At 42.0% G+C, this 23,458-nt stretch overlaps 1 protein-coding gene across 4 annotated transcripts in view; it reads left to right on the plus strand.

The window, feature by feature from the left end:
* The window catches only part of SDC2 (syndecan 2), a 116,344-nt gene that overhangs the window by 78,711 nt on the left and 14,175 nt on the right, over positions 1–23,458 (plus strand). For 3 of the 4 annotated variants that reach the window (XM_011978673.1, XM_011978675.1, XM_011978674.1), the window contains one exon: positions 19,844–19,955. In XM_011978673.1, the coding sequence (XP_011834063.1) occupies positions 19,844–19,955 (112 nt within the window). Of the gene's footprint in view, positions 1–11,149; positions 11,213–19,843; positions 19,956–23,458 lie in introns of those variants that run through there. The other variant, XM_011978676.1, reaches the window with a different exon arrangement.

A 23,458-nucleotide genomic window follows, 5' to 3' on the forward strand; every position in this document is an offset into this window, starting at 1 on the left:
TTCCTTCTTCTCCCCTCCCCTCCCCTCCCATCATGTCTCAGACACAAGTTGCTGTCTGAGCCCACACGTGCTTCCTGTATGGCGGTTGACAGTGAAGGACTCTATCTCTCAGCGAGGACCCCAAAATTAGAAACCTGGGTGCTGTGCTTACACTTCATGTGTAGGTGATGAAGGGAAAACCATGGGATCACTAAGGGTCAGGTTCCGCAGCTGCAGAATGGGGCTAATACCTGCAGTGTTGGATTCTGGGAGGATTTTGAGGTCTTAGCCATGTAAAGTGATAACAGCACCTGACACAGAATTGCTCTATGAGAACAGCAGCGACTATTGTCATTTTAAAAAATAAATCATCATATCCTCTCACTCACCCTTCATTCAATCAGTTGATGAAACCTGTAGGTTTTACTTACTTTAATACTATTGACTCTGCCCTGGCTTTCTAATCCCTTCTGGTTTGGCACTTCTTACACAATTCCTGCCGTAATTGGATGGATCACGCTGCCTCCAGTCAAGCCCCTCTAATCTGTCATCTGCATTACATCCAGCCTGATCTTTCCAAACACACAATTTTGACCTTCTCCTTGAACATCCCTCGTTTGCTTACAGAAGAAATATAAATCTCCTAGTTTTTCACCAAAGAGCCTTTATGATCTGACCCTCTTCTTAGCCTTATTTCACCTATTCTGAACACACACCCTACCCTTCATCATGCAGAACTAAAACTCCTCTCTTTTCCCATCCTGTCTTGGTCCCCTGAATGCCTGCATTCCCTGTGCCTCATTTGACCCCATTCTCCCTCTGCCCTCCACACCTGCTCCCCTCTCCTTAGCTAGCACCAGCTCACCTTCAGCTTTGGGATCTTAGCACCATGCACACACCCTGCATAGTGCTCAGTGAATAAATGAATTAACTCTTGGTATAAGTTGATACAGTAGCCAGCATCTTTAACCTAGGGGGTCTTGCAAGTCTCTAGCCTTTCCAAGGGGTTGGCAAGGCTGGACACAGACCAGATCTTCATGGGGAGACCCTGAGATGGCAGCAGAGCTACCCGAAGACCTGGAGTCTGCACCTGGGACCTGAGGGGAAGAGAAGTGAGATCACAGTCACCAAAACATCTGCTTTATCAGCAGCAAAAAAGCCTACCTGTGCTTGATCTGAATTCAAATATATGCCAGCAGCAGCTGTCTCATCAGAAATTTATCTAGAGCGGCCATTTGGCTATTTAGAATTTTAACCACAGTTGCTTCCTAAATATTTTTTACGGAAGTAACTGCCCTTCCCCACCAAGCAGCAACCAGGCAAGATTGGTTATCTGTGGTTACCAGGTGCAGAATCTCCATTAGCTGAAAAGTAACAGCCAGGCCTGCTGTCTATGTGGTCTGCAGGACCTTGTTCTCTGTGGTAGGAATTACACCTGTTCACAGTCATTTGACTGCTTTCTACTGAAGGTGTTGAGGTGATAGGCTTGTCTTACTGTTGTTCTGTGAAAGACATTTAATGCCTCCTATCTTTATATTTTATGTCTTTGGAAAACGGAAGAACTATGGAAAATGTATTGCATTACCTGTAGGTTCTAGACTAGTGGTCCCCAACCTTCTTGGCACTAGGAACTGGTTTTGTGGAAGACAGTTTTTCTACGGACCGAGGGCAGGGGTGGGGGATGCTTCGGGATGATTCAAGCACAGTACATTTATCATGAGATTCTCATAAGGAGCGCGCAACCTAGATCCCTCACATGTGCGCTTCACAGTGGGGTTCGCGCTCCTATGAAAATCTAATGCTGCCACTGATCCGACAGGAGGCGGAGCTCAGGCGATCATGCTCAGTGGCGGCTCACCTCTGCTGTGCAGCCAGGTTCCTAGCAGGCCACAGGTCGGTATTGGTCCGTGGCCTGGGAGTTGGGAACCCCTGTTCTAGACAACCAGAAATCTAAGCCTTTCGCCTTCATGAAAACTGTAGAGATGCAGAGCCTTCTAAATATGTTTCCTGAGTGAGCATTGGCATCTCTTTGACCTCAGTGCTCAGATACATAAGTAACAAATGAAAAATCCTGAAAGAACCGTAACATCCACCTGGTGGGTGTCTTGTAAATACCTGTAATTGCAAACCTGAGTGGTGGGATTGCAGGGAGGGTTTCTGAGATTCAGGTTACTCTCTTTGTGTTGGTTTTAGTCAACTTTCGACTGAAGTATAACACAATCAGAAAAGTACACAGATCATAAGTATACAGCTTGAATTTTCAAGTCATCCTTTTAATATATTAATATACAATACATGAATAATTTATGTATTGATGCCACCAACAGTTTCTTCTTAAATTAAGGGGATGATGAGGATGGCGATAGGAGCCAAGTGCTGAGTTCTGTTCTGTTGACATAACTGTTTAATCACTTCCCCTCACTCACTTGTTCAAGGAGGCAAGGTTTTGTTTCCTGGGGGTCATATCTAAGCCACTCACAGCCTGAAATGTTTACCTCTAATTGTTTCTTTAGCTATTTGAATACATGAATCCCATTAAAACCACGCACATAGAAAAATGATTTCTGTTCTGCATGTCAGATACTTGTTCACCCAACGAAAGGGCACCAAAGAGTTTGCAAGTAGCTCTGGTGGGGAAGTTCCTACTGTGACTGGACTTGTTTTCTGCCCCTATAAAAGATGCCTCTCTTACCTGCTTTTCTGTCTTCCCCCTCTCCGTTGTCAAAGAAACCTTTTCCCTTTAGGGCCCTAGCGTATCTGTCAAGTTCATAGCTGTCTTTTCTCCTAGAAGATGACCTGATTACCGCCCTCCCCCATCCCCACACGCAAACACATCATGCAGTCTTTTGTGGGCCCAATTTGTTTATACAGGCTGGTATGATTGTTTAGCAAAGTTCAGCTCATTCTTGTACCTGGTAGGAAGGCAGCACTTTCTGGTCCCATTAGTGATTAATACCAGCTCTGGTGTCACCCAAAGTTTTTTCAGCTGGAGTTACCTTACTGCCTTCCAACTTTTAAATTACGAATTCTCAGATATACAGAGACGTTGAAAGCACAGGACAGTATTCTCCACCTAAGTTCAATAATTGGTAGTTTGTTTTTTTAACTAGATTTGCTTTATTATTCTCTTTATATACAGATTTTTGTTGTTGTTTTGTTGTGCCATTGATAGTAAATTTCAGTCATCAGGATACTTGACCCTTGAGGATTCAGCATTTATCCGCTGGGATTAAGGAGAAAACACAATCTCCCCTAAGAAAGTTAATGATAAATACATTCCTAATATCCAATCCATATTTACATTTCTCAGTTGTCCCAAGAATGTCTTGAGATGTAGTAGACTTTTACTTCTCTGCAGTTTATTAATACATCAGAGAAATCCCAGTGATTGTGATGGCTAAGTGGATGGAACATGCAACTCGTTATTTAATACTGGTACAAAAATGAGCCGTTTTCCTTGAGAAGACTACACTTTCCATATCTGTTGCTGGCATTTTACTTTCTTGCTTGATGTAACAGTGTAGGCAAGAATGAATGAATGAGAATGAGTGTATAATACTCATTACAACTGTAAACGGGCTACTTATAACTTCTAGAAGTCCAGGAATGTGTCGTTTATGTGGCGAAGCTAATTGAGTCTGATGCCAGAGAGGTGAGGCAGCTAGATACATACGTCGTTAGCAAACAAGAACCATCTCTTGTGTGATTTGTCTAAAACCTGGTTTCACTGTAGAAGGGACGGTTGGTCAGGGCAGAATATATGGGCAGGCCTCAGGAGTTCTCCAGGTATTTGTATTTTTGATAATGAATAGACTTTTTTTTGGTAGAGTCTTAGGTTTATAGAATAATCGAGCAGATAGAACATTGTGTTCCATATACCCCCCATCCATTCCCCTATTTCACCTCTTACTGTATACTAACATATCTTGTATTAGTGTGGCACATTTATTGGAATTAATGAACCAACATTCATACATTATTATTAGCTGTAGTCCATAGTTTACATTAAGATTTGCATCTTGTGTTATACACTTGCATGAGTTTTGACAAATGCATAATGTCATGTATCTACTATTATTATACAGAATAGTTTTACTGCCCTAAAAATTCCCTGTGCTCCACCTATTTACCCACTCCCTCTTCCCCTGAACGCCTGGCAACTACTCATCTTTGTACTGTCTCTATAGTTATGCCTTTCCAACATGTTGTATACTTGGAATCATACAGTGTGGAGCCTCTTCAGATTGGCTTCTTTCCCTTAGCAATGTACCTTTTAAGTTCCTTCATGTCTTTTGATGGCTTGATAGCTCATATCTTTTTATCGTTAATAATATTCCATTGTATGGCTGTACTATAGTTTGTCTACCATTCATGAAGCTTACTGTTTTACACAAATGATAGACATGTCAGCACATAGCAGTTGTTTGATAAATAGTCATTACATGACCTAGTTAGATGGACTCCTTAATTTTCCTGCCAGGTGTATAGTGCCAAGGGACAGTTGTGACGGAAAAGGCAATTATGTTGTTAGGCACTGACTTCTACTAATGTGCGGTTAATGTTTAAGTGGCTTAGCCCAGCAAAGGTAGGTGCCTTTGATGCGTCCAGTCTTCCAACAGGAGTTTCTTAAATTCTCTTTAGAGCTGCACTGTCCAGTATGGTAGCCACTAGAAAAGTCTGGAAAAATAGCCACATGTGTCTGTTTGAACTTAAATTGATTGAAAAGTAAATGAGATGAAAAATTCAGTGCCTTGGTGGTACTAGCCACGTATCAGCTACTCAGTAGCCATATGTGGCTGTTTGCTATTATTTTGGACAGTGCAGATGTAGAACATTTCCATCATCACAGATTTTGTTAGACAGCCCTAATGCAAATAAAAACATTCAGAGAGAAGGACGGGATTGAAATTAGTTGACCAGGCTGATTCTAGTTTGCCTTTAATGCTTAGCTCTTTTGTGCCACAGTTTTACAATGGAAGAGATGAAGCTCAGAGGTCTGTTTGCTGAAGAACAGTTGCTTAAGATGACTTCGGGGATAAAAAGGCTGCCAGGCCAGGGAAGCTGTGAAATGCGCCCTGTGTGACAGCCCCAGGCGGCATGGCTTGACAATGGTTTAGGCCCTTGATCAGCTAGTGTTAAGGAGTTTTACAGAACTCTCAGCTCTTGCTTATTTAGTTTGGTGTTAAAAAGAAAGAAAGAAAGAAAAAGCAGGGTCCCTCTCTAATTTGAGGGGTTGATGGGGTGGGTGTGGAAAGGGAGTTAAACTTCCCAACTAATAAATTTGGAAATTGTACACCCATTTCCTCAGTAAACTCCTGCGGTTGTTGGATACCAGGAATGTGAAACCTGAATGCATATCAGACACTTGCCACAGAAATTGTAGCTCGCTCCCTTGAAACTGCAGTTGCTGTTATTGGGGAGCAAAGCAAATAGCAGTTAAGTTTTTTTGTGTTTTGTTTCTTTGCCAGCACTTTGGATTTGACCAGATCTAATTTCATTCACGTGGTAGGTGCCACGCTGACAATAAAGCATTATGGGCTGTCAGTCTACTTAGATTTCAGTTCTGTATTCGTTTTATGTATGGCATTTTAATAAAGTCTTAATTTTTTTTCTTCTAAACAGATAACAGACTAGATTACATTGTGCTTTCCTTTAATGTCTAATCTGGAAATTGGCTGTTGATGCTAGTGAGGGTTTTTAATATAAGTTTTAAATGAAAATGCCAAATTGCTTTGTCTGCGCATTGTAGCTTTTTAAATATTGACTTTGTGCCTTTTGAAATGCTTGAGTTTCTAAGAGGCCTAGTGTGAAAAGGCAAACTTGACAGAATAATATATCTACCATAATTCCTGTGAAAAGACTTAAAATATTCTGGTTTTTGGAAGTTCAGTCAGGATGTGACCACTTGGAATCATGACTGTCTATAAACACAGGCTTAAAATTGATAGTTTTCTCTAAGAATAGGCACAGAGAAAATAGTGTATTATCTTGCAAATTAAAAATTGGAAATGCCAGATCTCAAATGAAGATAGATTTTTCCTCAATCTTTAAGCTATTGTCATCTGCTAAAGAACTCTTATAAGAGTTGCAGAGTTTTAATCAGTATTTAACAATTATTGAACTTGTTCGACTGGCATTTGTTTTAAACAAACATGTTGTCTCTTACATGAAAGGCAGGGTAATGTATGGCTTTCTTTTATCGGCTACAATTTCTCTGTAATTTTTGAAGATAACATTTTGATTTAGATAATATTTCATGTTAGCAAAGTCTAGAAAAATTGATTATAGTTTCTTAGCATGGGATTATTTTCTTAAAAGCCGTGAAAGGGAAAAGAATCAATATTAGGGCTTTCCCAATGGCAGCTTTTTACAGAGCCCCCAGCACGATTGATTACAGCTGCTTTTGTAGAGGATTTAAAAAGAACAATCTGTATTAAAAACATCATTCTTTGGTATGAGCTTGAACAGCTCCAAATGGGTTACCATGGGGGCTGCCCTGCAATGTGACCACTTGAACAGATTGTGGTCATCACCGGTGGGCCAGGGCAGCGAGGCAGGGGAAAGGCTCTTAGGTGAGGCATTGCTGGCACGCATGCCAAAGAGGTTACCGTGGCAGCTGCAATCATTCAGCTGCATTCTTCAGCCTCCAAAGCAGGAGGGGCAAGAAGCGTGTCATTTTTCTACGGGCAGAGTGTAAGGTTAAGCAGCAGGAAGGGAGAGTCAGAGGATGTCTTTGTTCCAGAGCATTGGCCAAAGCCAGGTATGTCCAGTCAAAGGGATAATGCAATTGATAGCTCCCAAGCCTCCATATCCTCAGCTCTTGCCTGTTGCCACTGAGGAGTGGACATGTCTTCATTTGGCATCTTACGTGTGAGCGTCATGACTATAGGCTCATCTCATACCAATTAAATCATAAACTCCACTCTGTGGGCAGAGCCCCTGCTGGAAGGGAGTGTGCCTGGAGCAGTTAAATCTATTAAATATTAGAACATTGTTGCCATCCTCACAGGGCATGGGACAGGGCCCAAGCAAGAGACCATTCATGTGGACTGGGCTCCCGGAGTTTAACTCAGTAAGAATCTATATGCTCTAGAAAATTCAGATGTAACAGATAGTCCGGGGGCTTTCATTCTACAAGAGGGAGCGGTGCGCGCATTGCCATCGGCTGCTTTACAGAAGGCATTTGCAGGAATGGGGTGCCCCATGAATTTGGGAAGAATTGAAGATCCTAGAGAGAATGGGGAGTTTTATAAAATAGTGTTGAATTTAGCATCACTTTTCATTTAGCACCCCTGGGTGCCAGATCCCACAGGGGCCTCTATAGTACGGCTTGCCTCACAACCAGTAGAATCAGCTTTTTTTATTTCTGGACTAACTTGGAGAAAAAAAAATTCCGGAGATGACCTATTTTTAATTCCTGTTTTGCTTTTCTTCATCTTCCATATTTTTAGAAAATGAAATGTTATATCTCTTATGAAATGGTACTTACACATGTGTGTTCCAACTGAGACTTTTAATTGTCAGTAGTGAATTACTATAAATCAGCCTCATTCGGGGGCAAAAAATAATAATGTGTGTTCTTGTTTTAAGCGTATTCTCAAAAGTCCTTCTTAAGTATTATTTTTTAATTAAGCATGTAATTTTATCATTTTGCAAGTTCGCTTTTACCTTTCATCCTGTTTGACCCTGATATCGTAAGGATAAGAGTACTGTATAAGGGCTGGGTGTGGTGGCTCAAGCCTGTAATCCCAGCACTTTGGGAGGCTAAGGCGGGCAGATCCCTTGAGGTCAGGAGTTCGAGACCAGCCTGGTTAACATGGTGAAACCCCGTTTCTACTAAAAATACAAAAATTAGCTGGACATAGTTGCACACACCTGTAATCCCAGCTACTCGGGAGGCTGAGACAGGAGAATCGCTTGAACCTGGGAGGCAGAATTTGCAGTGAGCTGAGATTGCACCACTGCCCTCCAGCCTGGGCAACAGAACGAGACTCCGTCTCTCTTTAAAAAAAAAAAAAAAAAAGGTAAAAGAGTACTGTATGATTCTGTCAGCAGAACGCTGGAATGTCTTCATGTATAGATTCTGATGGAGGTAGATTAGAAAGACAGAAGGCAGCACGGGAGTGGATTAGGTTACCTTTTGGATGTTTGAGGGCTTTGGCCACGTGTCAGTTTGTACAGCTGATAAAGTATTTGTCGTTGTGAAAAAAACTATTACTGTCCACAGGTTTCCTTACCCCCTCATTTGGCAAGAATGTCTTCTTCAGATAAAGTACTCATATACAGCACTTCAGCACACCAGCAGGAGTCCTTTCTAAAATACGTTTGCTTTGAGATGACACAGGTCATGTGGTCATCAGTATACTCTGCGTGAAGTGTGTCAATTTGACCAGGACCTAATGCTTTGGCCCCAACTGTCATGGTGCAGCTCGGGGAAGGCTTCATTTCCTGGGGAATTTCATGCAGTTTCTGTGATGGATTTCATAATAGACTCTAATACCTTTAAATATTTTCCTGGTTCTTCTGTCAAGGAAACCATTTCTTTAAAAGTTGCTTAGTTGGCTGTTAACATTTATTTTACTTGGTTAAAAAGTTTGGCCAGGAACAGTTGCTTTATATACAAAAATAAATACAGAACCTGGGGCTAGGAGTCTTGGGCAGAATCAGGCTGTTTTCCCAGTAGGTATCAGGAATATGAATAATCTCTTTGGCACACAGTGCAGCCGCCCTGGTGATGCTAGGTATTAAAAATCCTACCGTTCAGAACAGTTTCTTTTAATTTCAGCTTTGAAATCGGTGGTCTCATCACCTTTAGATTTTTTCCTTCTGTTTTAGCTTTCTTGCTTTTGTTTAGATTTTTAAATTGTTAAGAGATTCTTTGAAAGTGCTGACACATTTTTAGGCTCCCAGTATAAGGAACCAGCTGCAAGTGTCATTTTCTTCATTTCAAAAGTCCTCCTAGATCGGGTCACTGTGTCCACTTATAGGCTTTCCTGTAATCAGCAGAAGGAGAGGCTCCCATTACAAACAGGCAAGGTAGGTGTAATAGAGTGGGCGCTGAAAACCAGGAGCAGTATGGAACATCTGCCCAGCTCACTGGCATGTCAGCCCTGCAGGTGTGTTGGAGGCACAGGGCTCAAGTGCAGGCATCTGCCTCCTCTGGCTGGGGCTAAGCTGGAAGGGAGCTTGCATGGCTGGGAAACGGAGCAAGCACTCCTTGACTTGGATTGGCTTTCTCCACTTGAAATAACCCAGGAGCAAGGAGGCGCTAACAAGACAGGTTATTAGACCCAGGAATTTTTAAAACCTGAAATCTTACAACTGCATATCCATTTTATTAGACCTTTTGCCTTTGTGACCACAGATGAAATGGATCAGGAGTGGCCGAAGCACTGTTCTGTGAGTTGGCATTTTTCTGAAGTGTGATTTTTTTTTTTTTTTAGTACTTATATACTTCCATAATATTTGCTTCTTTTCTTAAAGAAATATTTTGTAGAGATGAGGTCTCACTATATTGCCCTGGCTGGTCTTGAACTCCTGACCTCAAGCAATCCTCCAGCCTTGGCCTTCCAAAGTGCTGGGATTACAAGCATGAGTCACTGCACTCAGCTCATGACACTTGCTTTAGATTTTTTTATATATATATATAAAAAATATATATGTATATTGTGTGTGTGTGTGTGTGTGTGTCTTGTGTTTGGATATATTTGCTGTTAATTAATTTTCAAAAGTTTATTTGCATAGTTGATGTCTGAAAGCTGGTTCCAAGTCATTCGTGTCTATGACTTTATCGGCCTTGTGCTTTCTGTGCTTTTAGCAATATTATAGTGCCAAAAATGTAGCTGTAATATCAATTCGGAAAAAATTATACGCAAATCCACCACCCTAACCAGTTATCTTTCTTCTTCATTTTCCATTCCCTTTTCAATGCTTGGCCAAATGTATATGAAATTGCAATATAGTTGTAATATTAGAAAAAATTAATGTATGCTTTTTAAATTTAATTTGTTGTTATACTTTTACTTATTACTATGTGGTGTATGATTTTTAATGTCCATGTTGAAAAAACTAATATATTATGCATAATAATGTACTAGATATAGTACTGCCCTGTAGTGGGCGTTGAGATTGTCTCCCTGATTTGTCTTTAATGCAGTAGTAAACACTCTAACTTTTATTTCATTAGGATCATTCCTGGGAGAAGAAACATCTGGTCAAATAGTATAAAAGATTTCATAGCTTCTTAAAACACATTGCCAATGTGATTTCCAAAGTGTCTGTGCCAATTTCTGTTACTTGGCATCTTTTAAATAGTCAAGGCTTCTTTTTACAGGCCAGCAGCAGTGTGTTCCGTATTCCTACTGACATTCAGACTCAGTTCTAGCTCAGACCTCTGAAACGCAGGCTTGCTTGGAAATTCTATCCATTGACTGTGGCAAGTCTCAGAACTCAGATGCTTTCTCCAACCTGAGCTGAAGCCTGGAAAGGTGTGGTCTGCCCTTTGCCCCAAGGTCTTTCTCATTTTTCTGTCCTATAAACTTTCTGTGGCATTCTGTCAGCCCCTGTATAGGGAGGAGAGTGTATGTGGTTATGCCTTGGGGCCTAGAATTGTAGCAGTTGAAAAACCCTTAAAGTGAATTATTAAATCTAAACCAGAGCCTGTTGGCTTCCTGTGCTTAACTTGGACTCTCTTCCATTATGGTAGTTTTTACAAAACACTTCTGAATATGAAATAAATTCCAAATATCTTTTTCCCCCCTTCCCTTGCCAAACTCTACCAAGAAACAGAATCTCATTACTTCAGTTAGAATTTATTAATGCTGACCCTCTCCAGCACTTGGAGCTTTTCAGGTTAGGCTCACACAGCTTCTATTTTTACTCTAGTCTAAACTGTGGTCATATGGATAGCAAAATAAATACTGGAATATTCTAGTTTGGGAGGGGGAGAGGCGGCGATGCCTATAATAACATGGCTGCAAACCTCTTGCTTCCCTCTATTTGATATTCCAAAAAAGGAAGAAAGCTCAATGCGGAGCACATCTGTAAGTCATGAACATTTTCCTTTTGTGTGTCATGCATATTCAACATAATCCCACTCAAAGTCCCAGGCGTTGCTTTAGTATACATTGCCTCATACATCCCTACTGTTGTTGCCAGAAAATGTAATTCAAGGCAAAGGTTGCTTCCCTTCTCTCTCTGGATCAGGAATCTGAACCCATCACCACAAACAGAAGTAAGAATTGTCAGTGTGTTCTGCTTTGCTTTTGTTTTGCTTTTTCCCCCAGTTGCCTTTTATCCTTGTGGCTGAGGAGGAAGATTTCTTGTTTGTTTATTTGTTTTTAGTGTAAGCAACACACCAGTTTCATGAAGCATATTTTTAGAAAACGTATTGATGGGATTTTGTATTGCAAGTGTTTTGAAATTCAAAAGCAACAAAAGGGCATAATGCGACCATTTTCTCCAGGTGGGATATTTGGCTTTTAATTAGTTGTCTCTGTAATTATTTTGGTTAAAAAGTATGAAATGTGTCAAGAGTTTGGGTGCAAAGGTTTAGATTCCTTTTAGCTGGTTTTGTTCCGTTAAGGGTTCATCATGAGATGATGGCTTGGAACACCTGAGGGGTTTGGATGACATGAGTTTGTAGAACGATATGCCAGTGATGTGATGACTGGGAGGTGAGCATAGACTCAGCGAGTGTGTGTACCCAGGGCTGCGCATTGTTACCAAGCTTGAGATTGAAGAGAAGTGAGAAGGATGGGGGCGGGTACATCCTGTTTTATGTGTCGTGATGCTTAGGGACAGGGGAAGGGGACATCATTCAGTTAAATAAGCATATGAGATCTTTCTGGATCATCATATCTGAGATGCTGTTTTAAATTTACCCAACAAACCGCTTATTGCGCCAGGTACTGTTCTGGAGAATCAATAAACAAACACTGTAGGAAGAAAAATCGTTTTACAGCACCAGGTGCCCCAGTGTACATACAGCAAGGCCTCTTTCTGAAAATGATATTGATTATATTGAATCATGACTACAAGTTTAGATGTGCCAAGTAATCCTCTGGCAAGAGGTTTTTTGCGGGGCGGGGTGAGGGAGGTTAATACTGATTATTGCGCTGAGCATTTTACGAAACAGAGATTTTATTTGGAGCTTTGTTGGCTTAGGAAATCTAACTGCTCTGAACCAAGTTTAGTTCTTTTAAACAAAGAGGAGAATTTCTACAGTTAAGTACCCTAACTTGGTGTTACTTTTTAATACACTTTTCAGCCATGTAAATGTTTTCCAAAGACCAGAGCCATGCCTGGCTCATTGGAGACCTTCTTCATGAGCCCAGTGTTTCTTCCAAGGTCACATTTACCTTTTCTGGCAGCTCCCCTCACAGAATAAGGCCGAATTCCAGCTTTTTAAAAAAGAGACCATGTAAGAGAACATTGATCTGTTTTTCCCAGTTGGGGGTAACCAGGTAATTTCTTTAAAGGGCCTGGTTATTTCCTTTCACCAAATGGCGTAAAGCTTGGATTCAGCCCCTTAGAAGAAAGGACTTCTTCTCCTCTCTGTTGAGCCTTTACCATATGTTGGTTCCTAGAACACAATGGCAGTCAAGGGAGAGGACGCAGAAAGCATCAGGCTCAGGCCTGGGTCTTGGGCATCTTCAAGGAGCTTACTTTCTCCGTGGTATGAGAAGAGCCCCACTCTGTAAGAGGCATCCAACAGGAGCAGCCAACATCAGTGGCACATTCCAAGTGAGTGGTTCAGACTTCAAGGGCTGTGAATAATTACTAGGAATTCTGTCACCTCCCAGACCTTGGGTCGTTTCAGAAGCTTCATGGAACTAGAGGAATTTCTCCAAAGTTGCCTGTGACTTGACGTCTTTATGACTAGCCCAGTCATCCTTGTGCCTCCCACTTTCCACTCAAATGTGAAGCTACATGGAAGACGCCAGGAGCCTTGTACACCAATTGTCATTCATTAATTTTTAGTAACACCATTTCTAACAAGCAGGTGCTCCATGCGAGCTAAACGTGTAACAGAAGGAAAGGGCCCTTTGTTTACTGTGGGAAAAAGATGCTCTTGTCCTTGAATATGTTAGATATGGCTGACTTACATGGCTCTACCTTCATGTAACCTGATTTTTTTTTGGCTTTGGGTTTGTTTTCGTAACATGCATGAGTAAATCATTTAAATTCATTCCCACTCTGGAAGGGATGTTGAAGTGTTTCTTAAAGAGACTTTAGCTTTCTATATAATGAATTAAGAACTATTTAAGATGTTTGAAGCAGTTTGGAACTAAAGACCCTTCTTTTTTTCTTTTTTGTTTTCGAGATGGAGTCTGGCTCTGTCACCTAGGCTAGAGTGCTGTGGCGCAATCTCAGCTCACTGCAACCTCCGTCTCCTGGGTTCAAGCGATTCTCCTGTCTCAGCTTCCCAAGTAGCTGGGATAACAGGCACCTGCTACCGTGCCTGGCTAATTTTTTGTATTTTAGGTAGAGACAGGGTTTCACCGTCTTGGCCAGGCTGGTCTCAAACTCCTGACCTCAGGTGATCTGCCCGCCTTGGCCTCCCAAAGTGCTAAGGTTATAGGTGTGAGCCACTGCGCCCAGCCTAAAGACCTTTCTTAAGAATTTCTTATGTAGGGGGAGTTAAGAATTTTCTTTCATGTGTGACCTCATTCTTGATTTTGGGTTTTTTCCATGGATGGTTTGTATGTATATACAGGATAATAAGGTAAGCCTAGGAAATTGCTACATACTAGATAAGTTCTCTGTAAACAAACGCTTAAAGTAAGTGCTAGTAAAGACAACAGTGTGTGCTTGTAAGTCAGCCATATCTAACATATTCAAGGACAAGAGTATCTTTTTCCCACAGTAAACAAAGGGGCCTTTCCTTCTGTTACATGTTTAGTTTGCATGGAGCACCTGCTTGTTAGAAATGGTGTTACTAAAAATTAATGAATGACATTGGTGTACGTGGCTCCAGGCATCTTCCATGTAGGAAATTTGAGGGGCATTAGGCAGAGAAGTAACTGTTAAGCCAGAACTCAGAACTCTCAGTGCAATGTTTTTCCCCATCTATGATGTCAAGAATGCTAGTTCTGAAAGATGTTAAATTGGTATTCTGGGGGGAGAATTTCCATGATCAAAGTTTGAAAATGCTGGATTAAGCCAAGTTCAACACTGCTCCTTATTGTAGTTCTTCCCCAGTCCTTTATTATTATTATGATGTGTGAATCACAGGAAAAGGGAGGGACGAGGTAGGGAGCATGTTGAACACGCTCAGTGACACACATTTTGAGGTCCCAAGTCCCTACTTCTGGGGCTGTATGACTTGAGGCAGCAGTCTCCTGGGTAGGCCCTGGAGATTGTTGAGATGATTAGATGAGCCAATGCTTATAAAATGCTAAGCACAAAATGTCTGGCACATAATAAACACCTAACAGCCTCAGCTAATCCTTTTGAACCCGAGGCTGAATGGTCTGGTGTCACTCATGTTGTGGGGCATTACAGTGCAGCAGAAGGATCCCACACTTAGGTGTCAAGAGCTTCGGGCTCCAGTTTGGCCACCAGCTGGATCGGAGGACTTTTGAGCTATTTTCCACTCTGGTGTTCTGTTTCTTCATTTTTGAAATAAATCAGTAATCTTGGCGACTATAGTGTCCAGTCAAGCTCTAAAATTAAATGTTCCTTTGGGCTAGACCTAAGCCAGAATTGGTGAGTTTAGCTTAAGGACAGGTATATCGTCTCTGAGTGACTGTGTGGGTGAAAGAAATTTTTAGCTAATTATTATTTCCTTTACAATGTGTGTTGCTAGTAATAAAATAGTTTACTGAGTCACCTATGGAAAGATAAGCCACAGTTATAGCCTTTTTGGCACTTTGTAATCATCATAAAAGTTAATATACATTTGAATCATAATTGGGGTTGGATGTGCCTTTACCGTAAAACAGAGGCATCATCTAGGTGTTTGTTGTCTGTGATGTGATACGGAAATGTATTATTATTAGGCCACATGGATATTTTATTTTTATGTTCACAGGCTAATTTTCTGAAAGTTGGGTCTGGGTCGAGTTGTCCATAATTAAGTTTTCTACCTTCTGCTTTCGTTGTTAACCCGAGTTAAAACCATAAAGTAAATTTGACATTTACTAATTTGAACTTCAATTATTTTGACCACTGTGTTGGTCGCACTGGTTGAAAGCATGTGGAGGACCTCTGCTTAGTGGGTAAGGCGTTGTGTTTTTCAAACAAGGCCTTGAATTTCTGAATAACAGATTTCCACACTGGCAGTTTGAAACATGGTATTTGTTCAGTGTAGGTTGAAAAATCTACATGAGAAAAATCAAACAAATAGATTTGTTCAGTTGCTATCCTACAAATTATCTTTGCTGAGAAAATGGACAGGTTTGTGATGTTTCTGACTAAATCAAGACTCCAGGACACTTGATCTTTTGTGTATTGAATTAACACTTGTTCTTGTCATTTTTATTACAACTACCATATAAGTTTGGGCGGAATCATTTTATTAAACTCTAAATTTTTATCATCAAACGTGGAAGGCCTAGATCACCATCGCTTTCCTCAATTTTCCATCCTAAAGGAGTTTATTTCCTCTTAGGGGTATAATATGAAGGAAATTGGTGTCACCAGATCTCTTCTTGGTGTTTTTATATTGGTACCTGGGGTTTAGGCAGAGGAAGCAGCAGCTGCTGACACTAGAACTGCAGCTGAGGCCACTTGGTAAAGAACTTTCTTCCAGGCTAAGGACTTTCGGTTTTTTGTTTGTTTGTTTGTTTGTTTGTTTGTTAGTTTTTTGAGACAGAGTCTCCTTGCTCTGTCTCTCAGCCTGGAGTACAGTGGCACGGTCTCGGCTCACTGCAATCTCTGCCTCCCAGGTTCAAGTGATTCTCCTGCCTCAGCCTCCCGAGTAGCTGGGATTACAGGCACCCACCACCACACCCAGCTAATTTTTGTAATTTTTGGTAGAGAAGAAGTTTCGCCATGTTGGCCAGGCTGGTCTCAAACTCCTGACCTCAGGTGATCCACACAGCTTGGCCTCCCAAAGTGCTGGGATTAGAGGCGTGAGCCACTGTGCCAGGCCCAGCTAAGGAGTTTTTATGTCATCCTCTATGTGGCAGGGAGCCAATAAAGTCAGGAGAGTGATGCGATGATGTTTGAGTTCCAGAACAGTCCCTCTGCATAGAATGGCTTCAAAGACACAGATGCAGGCAGTGACCAGGTCAGGAGGCCTTAGTCCAGGTCCAGGCCCAACATGATGAGTTAGCCAGAGCTGTGGGGGCCCGAGGCAAAGGGGTGGAGATAGGAGACAAGTATGTATCTTGCCTTCCTTCTCGGCATTGTGGGTTTACACAACTGAATTGGATGTGCATTCTCCTCTGGGAATTTCATCTGTGAGAGGCAGTGTAGTGCTTCAGCTTCCCTGGCTGAACGTGGCATTACGCAGAACCCTCTATCTGTCTGCTGCACATTTTCCTCTTGGTTGTACCTTGTTGCTTTCCACAGCCTCCCTTTGCTCTCCTGTATTCACATGTTGCATCAGCCAAAAGGGAAAGGTCTGAAAGACCAGCTTTGTTTTTCTCCCAGCTCGTACTCTGGACTCTGTTAGCCAACAGTATTGGCACTGCCTCACAGCGATGGTCAGTCCCAAATTAAACAGCCTCGTTATGACATCCTACAGCCAGGCTGCAGCTCTGGACTTCTGTGCTTCTGTGCGTTTCCTTTCCAGTTGCTTTTGTCCAGCGTCAGGGTCCCATTGAGTAAGGGAGTGAGTACAGAGTATGTCCCGAGGTTTTCTCCTCAGTGAAGCAGACCACATTTTGCCAGGTGTAAAATCGATAGTTTTGAATCACCCCATTTCATGGCCTTGAGGAGATGCTTGTCTTCTTGTCCCAAGAGAATATTGGTGCATAAATCATTTCCCGTCCTAGGCATGTTCATTCCAGAAACACTTTCAGAACAGAGCGTGGAGTCTTCATAAAAGGAATTTGTCATGAGCGCAGGGGTTTTTATTTTTTATTTTTTAAAGGGAGAGACAATTGAGGTATTCATTATCTGCTACAGAGTGAAAAGGGCCCTGCTTTATAGTAAATTGGACTTTATGGAAAGATATTGGTAATTTCTCCTGTGTTCTTGGTGCTCCTGAAATCAGAGTGGGGGAGACCTTTGATGTCAGAATTATTTTCACCACCCTGGATCACAGAGAAACACACTTTTGGCTGCCTTTAAGCACATTAAACATCTGGTCAGCCCAGAGACCACCCTGGAGCCCTGTAGACCCCAAGTCACTGAGTGGCTGAGGGCAAGCCAGCTTCTCTAGTCACACCCTGACTTCCACCCCAAGTCTTGTTGAAATATAGGCCTGACGGCTGTCCCAGGAAGTCAGTTGGCTTGTCAGGCTGCCAGTGTGGTTGAACGGTGAGGTGGCTAGAATTCTCTGGGAGGCATTTTTGGCCCATCTGCCTGGTAGCGTGACAGATGTGTTAGTCCAGACAACTGGGTCGTCTAGTGAATTGAAATTCAATTTACACATAGGGATTAAGTATCTCAATATTCTCCTTGCCACATCAAACTTCACTGACAGAGCCAAGAGGAAAATGAAAGTCATTCGATGTTAAGAAAAGGGAAGCAAGTTTCTAATACGGAAAGGGAATATTTTGCTTACTTTTAAGACTCTAGGTTACTTAAATAGATGCAATGCAAGCTATGGGAGTTTTGGGGCAGATGGTCTCCTAGGCTTAAAATGGAGAGATTTTAAACTGCAAGAATCCTGGAGGTCTTGTGACATGTAACTCTGAAACCTCAGTCCAAGGCCAATTTGATTTAAGTAATCTCAGTCAAATATTTGTTTTGTGTCCATGCATTTTGAGAGGGACAGAGAACACACAGAGGTCATTCAAAACCTGCCTTCAATGAGTTGTGCTCTGCTGAGGGGCAAGAAAAATACACATGAAACAATGAAAAGTAACAGTGAGGGTTTATGTCTTAAACTGTTCATAGGCTACAAAATCCTAAAATAGTACTTTATAACTAGGAGTTGTATAAGGAGTGGAGAAGTCACAGCCTGTTTCATAGTAGACAGGATTTGAGAGAAGAAACCAGGAGGTTCTCCAGGGGAAGTAAATGGGACAAAGTTTAAGATAAGCAGGACTAAGAATGGCTTTTTCATGGGAGCACAAAAAGTGGTTCAACCCAAGCAGTGTTTACTGAGCACCTACTATATGCCAGGCACTGTGACTGGGGGAGGGAAGCCTTGCCTTTAAAGGAGCTGAGAACCTAAGAAGAGGCAGTTGATGATAGAGCTGTAGAACACAGGGCTCCTGACACAGTTCACAAGCTTTGGGAATTACAATCTGGAATGGTGATAGCCTTGGAAACCAGTGTAACACAGGGTGGTGTCAGATTGCAGAGTTAAGCTCTGACCATTCTAGTAGAAAAGTTGCAGCACACTCTTGGCTCAGGGTGGTCCAGGCCACTAGAACACCAGTCCCTAAGGTTTCAGTTCTCAGAATCCACCAGTGTGACAGCTCAAACAAAAAAGATTCCCGTACTTTGCTGTCAGTTGGCACTGAGGCCTGGTGGAGAATGTGGGCTCAGGTTTAAAACACTTTAGCCTAGGTAGCCAACCGCTGAAACCTGAGAAAATAAAGTGGTACTGTTACAGAGGGCTGGACCTGTCCTCTTAAGAAGGTTCCAATCATGGAGACTGCTAGAAGAGAAAGTTTTAAGATTAAATGTGATGAAAGCCAATGTAGTAAGGGAAACATTATTTTATAATTTCTGTTAAGAACAAACATTCTATATGATTTTTAAAAATACAACAATAATGAATGTTGCCTGTTTCCAAACAAGAGTTGTTTAAAAGCTGCCTGTCTGCTTTATTTTTTTTTTCTGGGCTTTTGTGAGATAATGGTAGTAAAATATCAATTTACTAAAACCATTTTTTAAATCTTATACCTCTACTCTGTATCCAGTTCATGCAATTTCTTCTTTTGGCAGGATTAGGTTGAATTTTAATACTAAACTCTTACTGAAGAGTTAAGAAGCTGTGGAACTGGTATACTTAGTGACTGATCCCTCTCCATATTAAGCGTGTGATTTGCTACTACCAGTTGCCAGTAACAGAAAAAGAATGTGCTCGTGTGGGTTTATCTGTATTTGTCATTAAGGCTGTGCTAAGCCAATGAGCCCTAGAAGCAGGCGTGCAGTGGGCTTTCTCCCTGTCGGGTGAGCCTCCCAGGCGCTGCTCCTCCCCGGGCACTGTGCCTGGCCTCAGCACAGGTCTGGGCTGGGGTAGAAAGGCCTGCATGGCCCAAGGACCCGTGTGACTGGGGATCTCTCATCTGTAGTGGTGAAGTTCTGAGCATTGCCAGGCCTGCAAGCACTGGTAGGATTTGATGGATCCCTGGGTGATTATTTAGCCTAAGCTAAGCCGTAATACCTTTGCATACATCCCCAAGAAAGCCCTAAGTGTTTCGTTCCCTTTCCAGTAAGGGAGTGACAAAGAGAATGCCCAAGATGGCTTATAACTAGCATTGGGATGGCTGAAAGTCAGGTAAGTTAAGTGGAATACAACAAAATAAGCCCAAGATAGGAGTTTAGATCTCTGAACTGTTTTCATTCTACTGGTTTAAGCTGTGTAGGTTTCCCTTGCAGGCATTAATCCGTGCTCACCCCTCGAATTGCTGTAAGTTGTCAGGGTGCCTGAGGAAAACTGTGGCCGGAGATGTGGATTCAGAGGACCATGGGAGTGGGAGGGGGTAGTCACTGCAGTATGTACCTGAACAATCAAATACACAAGTATGTTTCTTAATCTCTCACCATCCTGACTCCCTTATCTTTCCTTTCTCAGAGAGCAGAGCTGACATCCGATAAAGACATGTACCTTGACAACAGCTCCATTGAAGAAGCTTCAGGAGTGTATCCTATTGATGACGACGACTATGCTTCTGCATCTGGCTCGGGTAAGGTGGCTGCTTCTAAACACCGGACCTCATTCTCCAGGCATGCACGCACACACATTTTACTGCGCTTACTTCAAGGAGACAGGCGGGATGCACAGTGGTTAAGGGCATGGTCTTTGGAATCAAAGGATGCTAATTCTAGCTCTCTCTGCCACTTACGCTGTGAGATCTTGAGAATTTATTTGCTGAGCCTCAGTTTCCTCCTTTATAAAATGGAAAGTAACAATGGTCCTTACCATAGAATTGTGAGGATTAAAAGGGAGTTGACACATCTAAAGCTCTTAAGATTTGGGGGCTTGGCACATAGTGTTCTGTCAACATTAGCTTTTAATCTTATTATTCAGACTTTCAGAGTGATGTCATGGAAACCACCCTTCAAGAAATCCCTCAAACACTGGTTTCATAAACCCACCTACCCTATGTTAAAAATTGTAGATGAGACCAAGAGTTACACTTTTTTATTCCTAGGGTATTGTAGGAGGAAAATGCAGCAGTCAAGTAAAATGATTATGTACTGACATCCTCAGATTCCTTAGAATATTATTAATAGTAATCTATTACTACTCTAAGGCTATATAATAAACCACCCCAAAACTTGGTGGCTTAAAGTAACAGTCATTCATTTAACTCATTATTCTGTAGGTTGGTGATGTAGGCTGGGCGGGCTGGGCTCCCTCACACGTCAGTGGTCAGCTGCGGGTTGAGTGTACAGCTTTAGATTAGGTTTGCAGCTTTTGGGTACTCATATCTCTGGGGCAGCTGAGCAGACTTGGGTCCAGTTCGTGTGGTCTCTCATTCTCTAGTAGGCAAGCCATTTTTTCACAGGAACAGCAAGTAGAAGTGTGCAAAGCCTCTTGCAGCCAGGCCTTAGAACTTGGCCTAGCATCACTTTTACTACATTTTACTGGTTGAAGCAAGTCAGAAGGCCAGAGCAGACTCTACCTCTTAGTGAAAGGATTCATAAAGTCACATTTGCAGAGGATATTTATGCACAAGGAGGATTAAGGGATTCTGGTCACATTTGCAATCTACAATAATCGATGAATGTTTTCCCTGTTCTCGGTATGGCCCCTGTATGAGTTCATTCTCACCCTGGTAACAACACAGGGCCTGGGTAATTTATAAAAGAAAAGAGGTTTAATTGACTCATAGTTCAGCCTGGGGAGGTCTCAGGAAACTTACAGTCATGACAGAAGGGGAAACAAACATGTACATCTTCACATGGTGGCAGCAGAGAGAAGTATGAGCGAAGAGGGGATAAGCCCCTTATGAAACCATCAGATGTAGTGAGAACTCACTGTCATGAGAACAGCATGAGGGTAACTGCTCCCATGAGTCAGTGATCTCCCACCAGCTCCCTCCCATAACATGGGGGGATTATGGGAACTACAGTTTAAGATGAGATTTGGGTGGGGACACAGCAAAGTCATATCAACCACCAAGAAGCTCAACAAAAGGAAGAGCTTTCCACATACTTAATTAATAGTCAAGTCAGAAATTTGTGGTCAGTAGCATGGTAGGCAAGACTTATCCAGACCTTTTTTGCTTTAGGGTTTTTATAACAGATTCAACAGATGGTTAGACATCTGTGTTCAGTATAACTTTTGCGATCAGATTGAGCTGGGCTACCCAGAGCAAATTAAAATCAGTTGTGTCTTTGGTAGAAATGTAGCCATGTAAGAGTGAATGTTTTAAGTTGAAAAGCAGAAAGTCTGAGAAAGACAAGAGAGGTGGTTGCTGACCTAGTAACAATGAGCTTACAATGCAATCTTAATGTAAAAATAACTCTAGTTTTTCTTGGGAGAGTGATATATATCACACACGCAGAATGAGTGTGAAAAGAGTTGTTCTTCATAGCCCACAACTCTATAAATACCTTTCACTCATGGCACCTCTTTTTTTTAGCACCTTAAAAGTGCTTTGTAACTGTCATCTTCAATATGTCCCAGGAAATAATAACTATGGACCTTTTTTGTTCCTACTTCACAGATCTTAGAATCCAAGAGTTGTTAGGTGGGTGTACAGGTTGGTGAAGTCATTTTGCTGATTCGCTAAGGTTGACCTTAAGTTTAATTTAAAGAAAACAGTACCCTTAAAGTAAATTTTCTTTAAATTAAACTTAAGGACAGTCTTCACAAATCAACAAAATAACTTTGCCAACCTCTACAGACCCCCAGCCCCATCCAGGTAAAAGAGAGTTAGGGTGGGTCATTTGAAATCCTGAACCCACTGATGAGTTAGATCAAGCTGAGGCTTAAACATGGGCCCACACTGCTTGTGCTGTGGCCCTAGCCTTAGGCAGATCACTGCTGTGAAGAAATGAAAGAGCTTCACTCTTAACTTTGGAAACCACATTACACTGAACTGGTGTTTTTCAGCATGAAGCAGCAGTACTTGTAACTAAAATTTGTGAGGCTCTTAACTGTGTGTCAGGAACTGCTCTAACCCCTATAACATCTCTGAAAGGATAGATTCTATTAGTATTTCCATTATTCCCACAAGAAAACCTGAGGCACAGAGAGATTCACTTGCCTCAGGTCACACTGTTAGAAGGTAATGGAGCCGGGATAGTGAGACAGTGAGGGAGTTGGGCGTGAGAGTGTGTTTTCTTTCATTCCTTTGCTGTGCTGCCTCCTTGTGTCATAAACCCCTTCTAGAATTATCCGGTTCCAGCTTAAAAATACCCCGGGGTTTGGCCAGTGTACCATCTGTCCCTTCTCCCATCCAACCATCCGGTAGAAAAGCAAGTGGATTGGAAGAGATGACTGAAGGCCCAGAGGGGACTTCCTGGGCAAGGAGATAGCACTACGTTCTATATGTGGGCTCAAGTATGGGCATTAGCAAACAGGAAACCCTTCATAGGCACTTGCTGTGTGCCACACGCTGTGCCATGCTCTTGGGGCACAGAGATAAGAAGGACTTGGTCTCTGTCCGTAGGGGACCAAGAGTCTAAGAAAAGAAATACAAACATGAGAAATAATCATTGTGATACCCAGTGAGGGGTGACATAATATAGGAAAGGGCTGTATAACAAAAATGTTTAAGAGTTAAAATATAGACCTTTGGTTAAAGATGGCAGATTGAACACTACTACCTGTCAGTATGCAACTAAACTGACAGTAAAAGAATTGGGCGTGAACTGATAAGGACAAACAAAACAGCAAAGGGAACAAAAGCCATGAAGTTTTGAAAGCTGGGAAGAAGATGAGCTAGTGGGGACAGACTTGGCAGGCTTCAGAAGGCCGAGTTCGTTAGCAGTGAGGAGAGCTAAGAAGCAACCCAGTTAACACAGCAGACTCTCTTGGGATCTAGGAATCGGTGGCATTCAGTGGAGAGTGAGAGTGGTGTTCAACTCAGATGATTGGCTGAAGTCTATTTAAGAAGCAAGTAGATCCCCTGATTCTTTTCCTCTGTCACATGGGGCTCATGGTCCCTGACCTCAGAGGGAAACCTGGGGATTCATTATTTGGAGAGGATGAAACAGGACCCGGGGGTATTTCAGG

The sequence above is a fragment of the Mandrillus leucophaeus genome, unplaced genomic scaffold (assembly GCF_000951045.1).
Source record: "Mandrillus leucophaeus isolate KB7577 unplaced genomic scaffold, Mleu.le_1.0 Scaffold198, whole genome shotgun sequence".
Classification (NCBI taxonomy): domain Eukaryota; kingdom Metazoa; phylum Chordata; class Mammalia; order Primates; family Cercopithecidae; genus Mandrillus; species Mandrillus leucophaeus.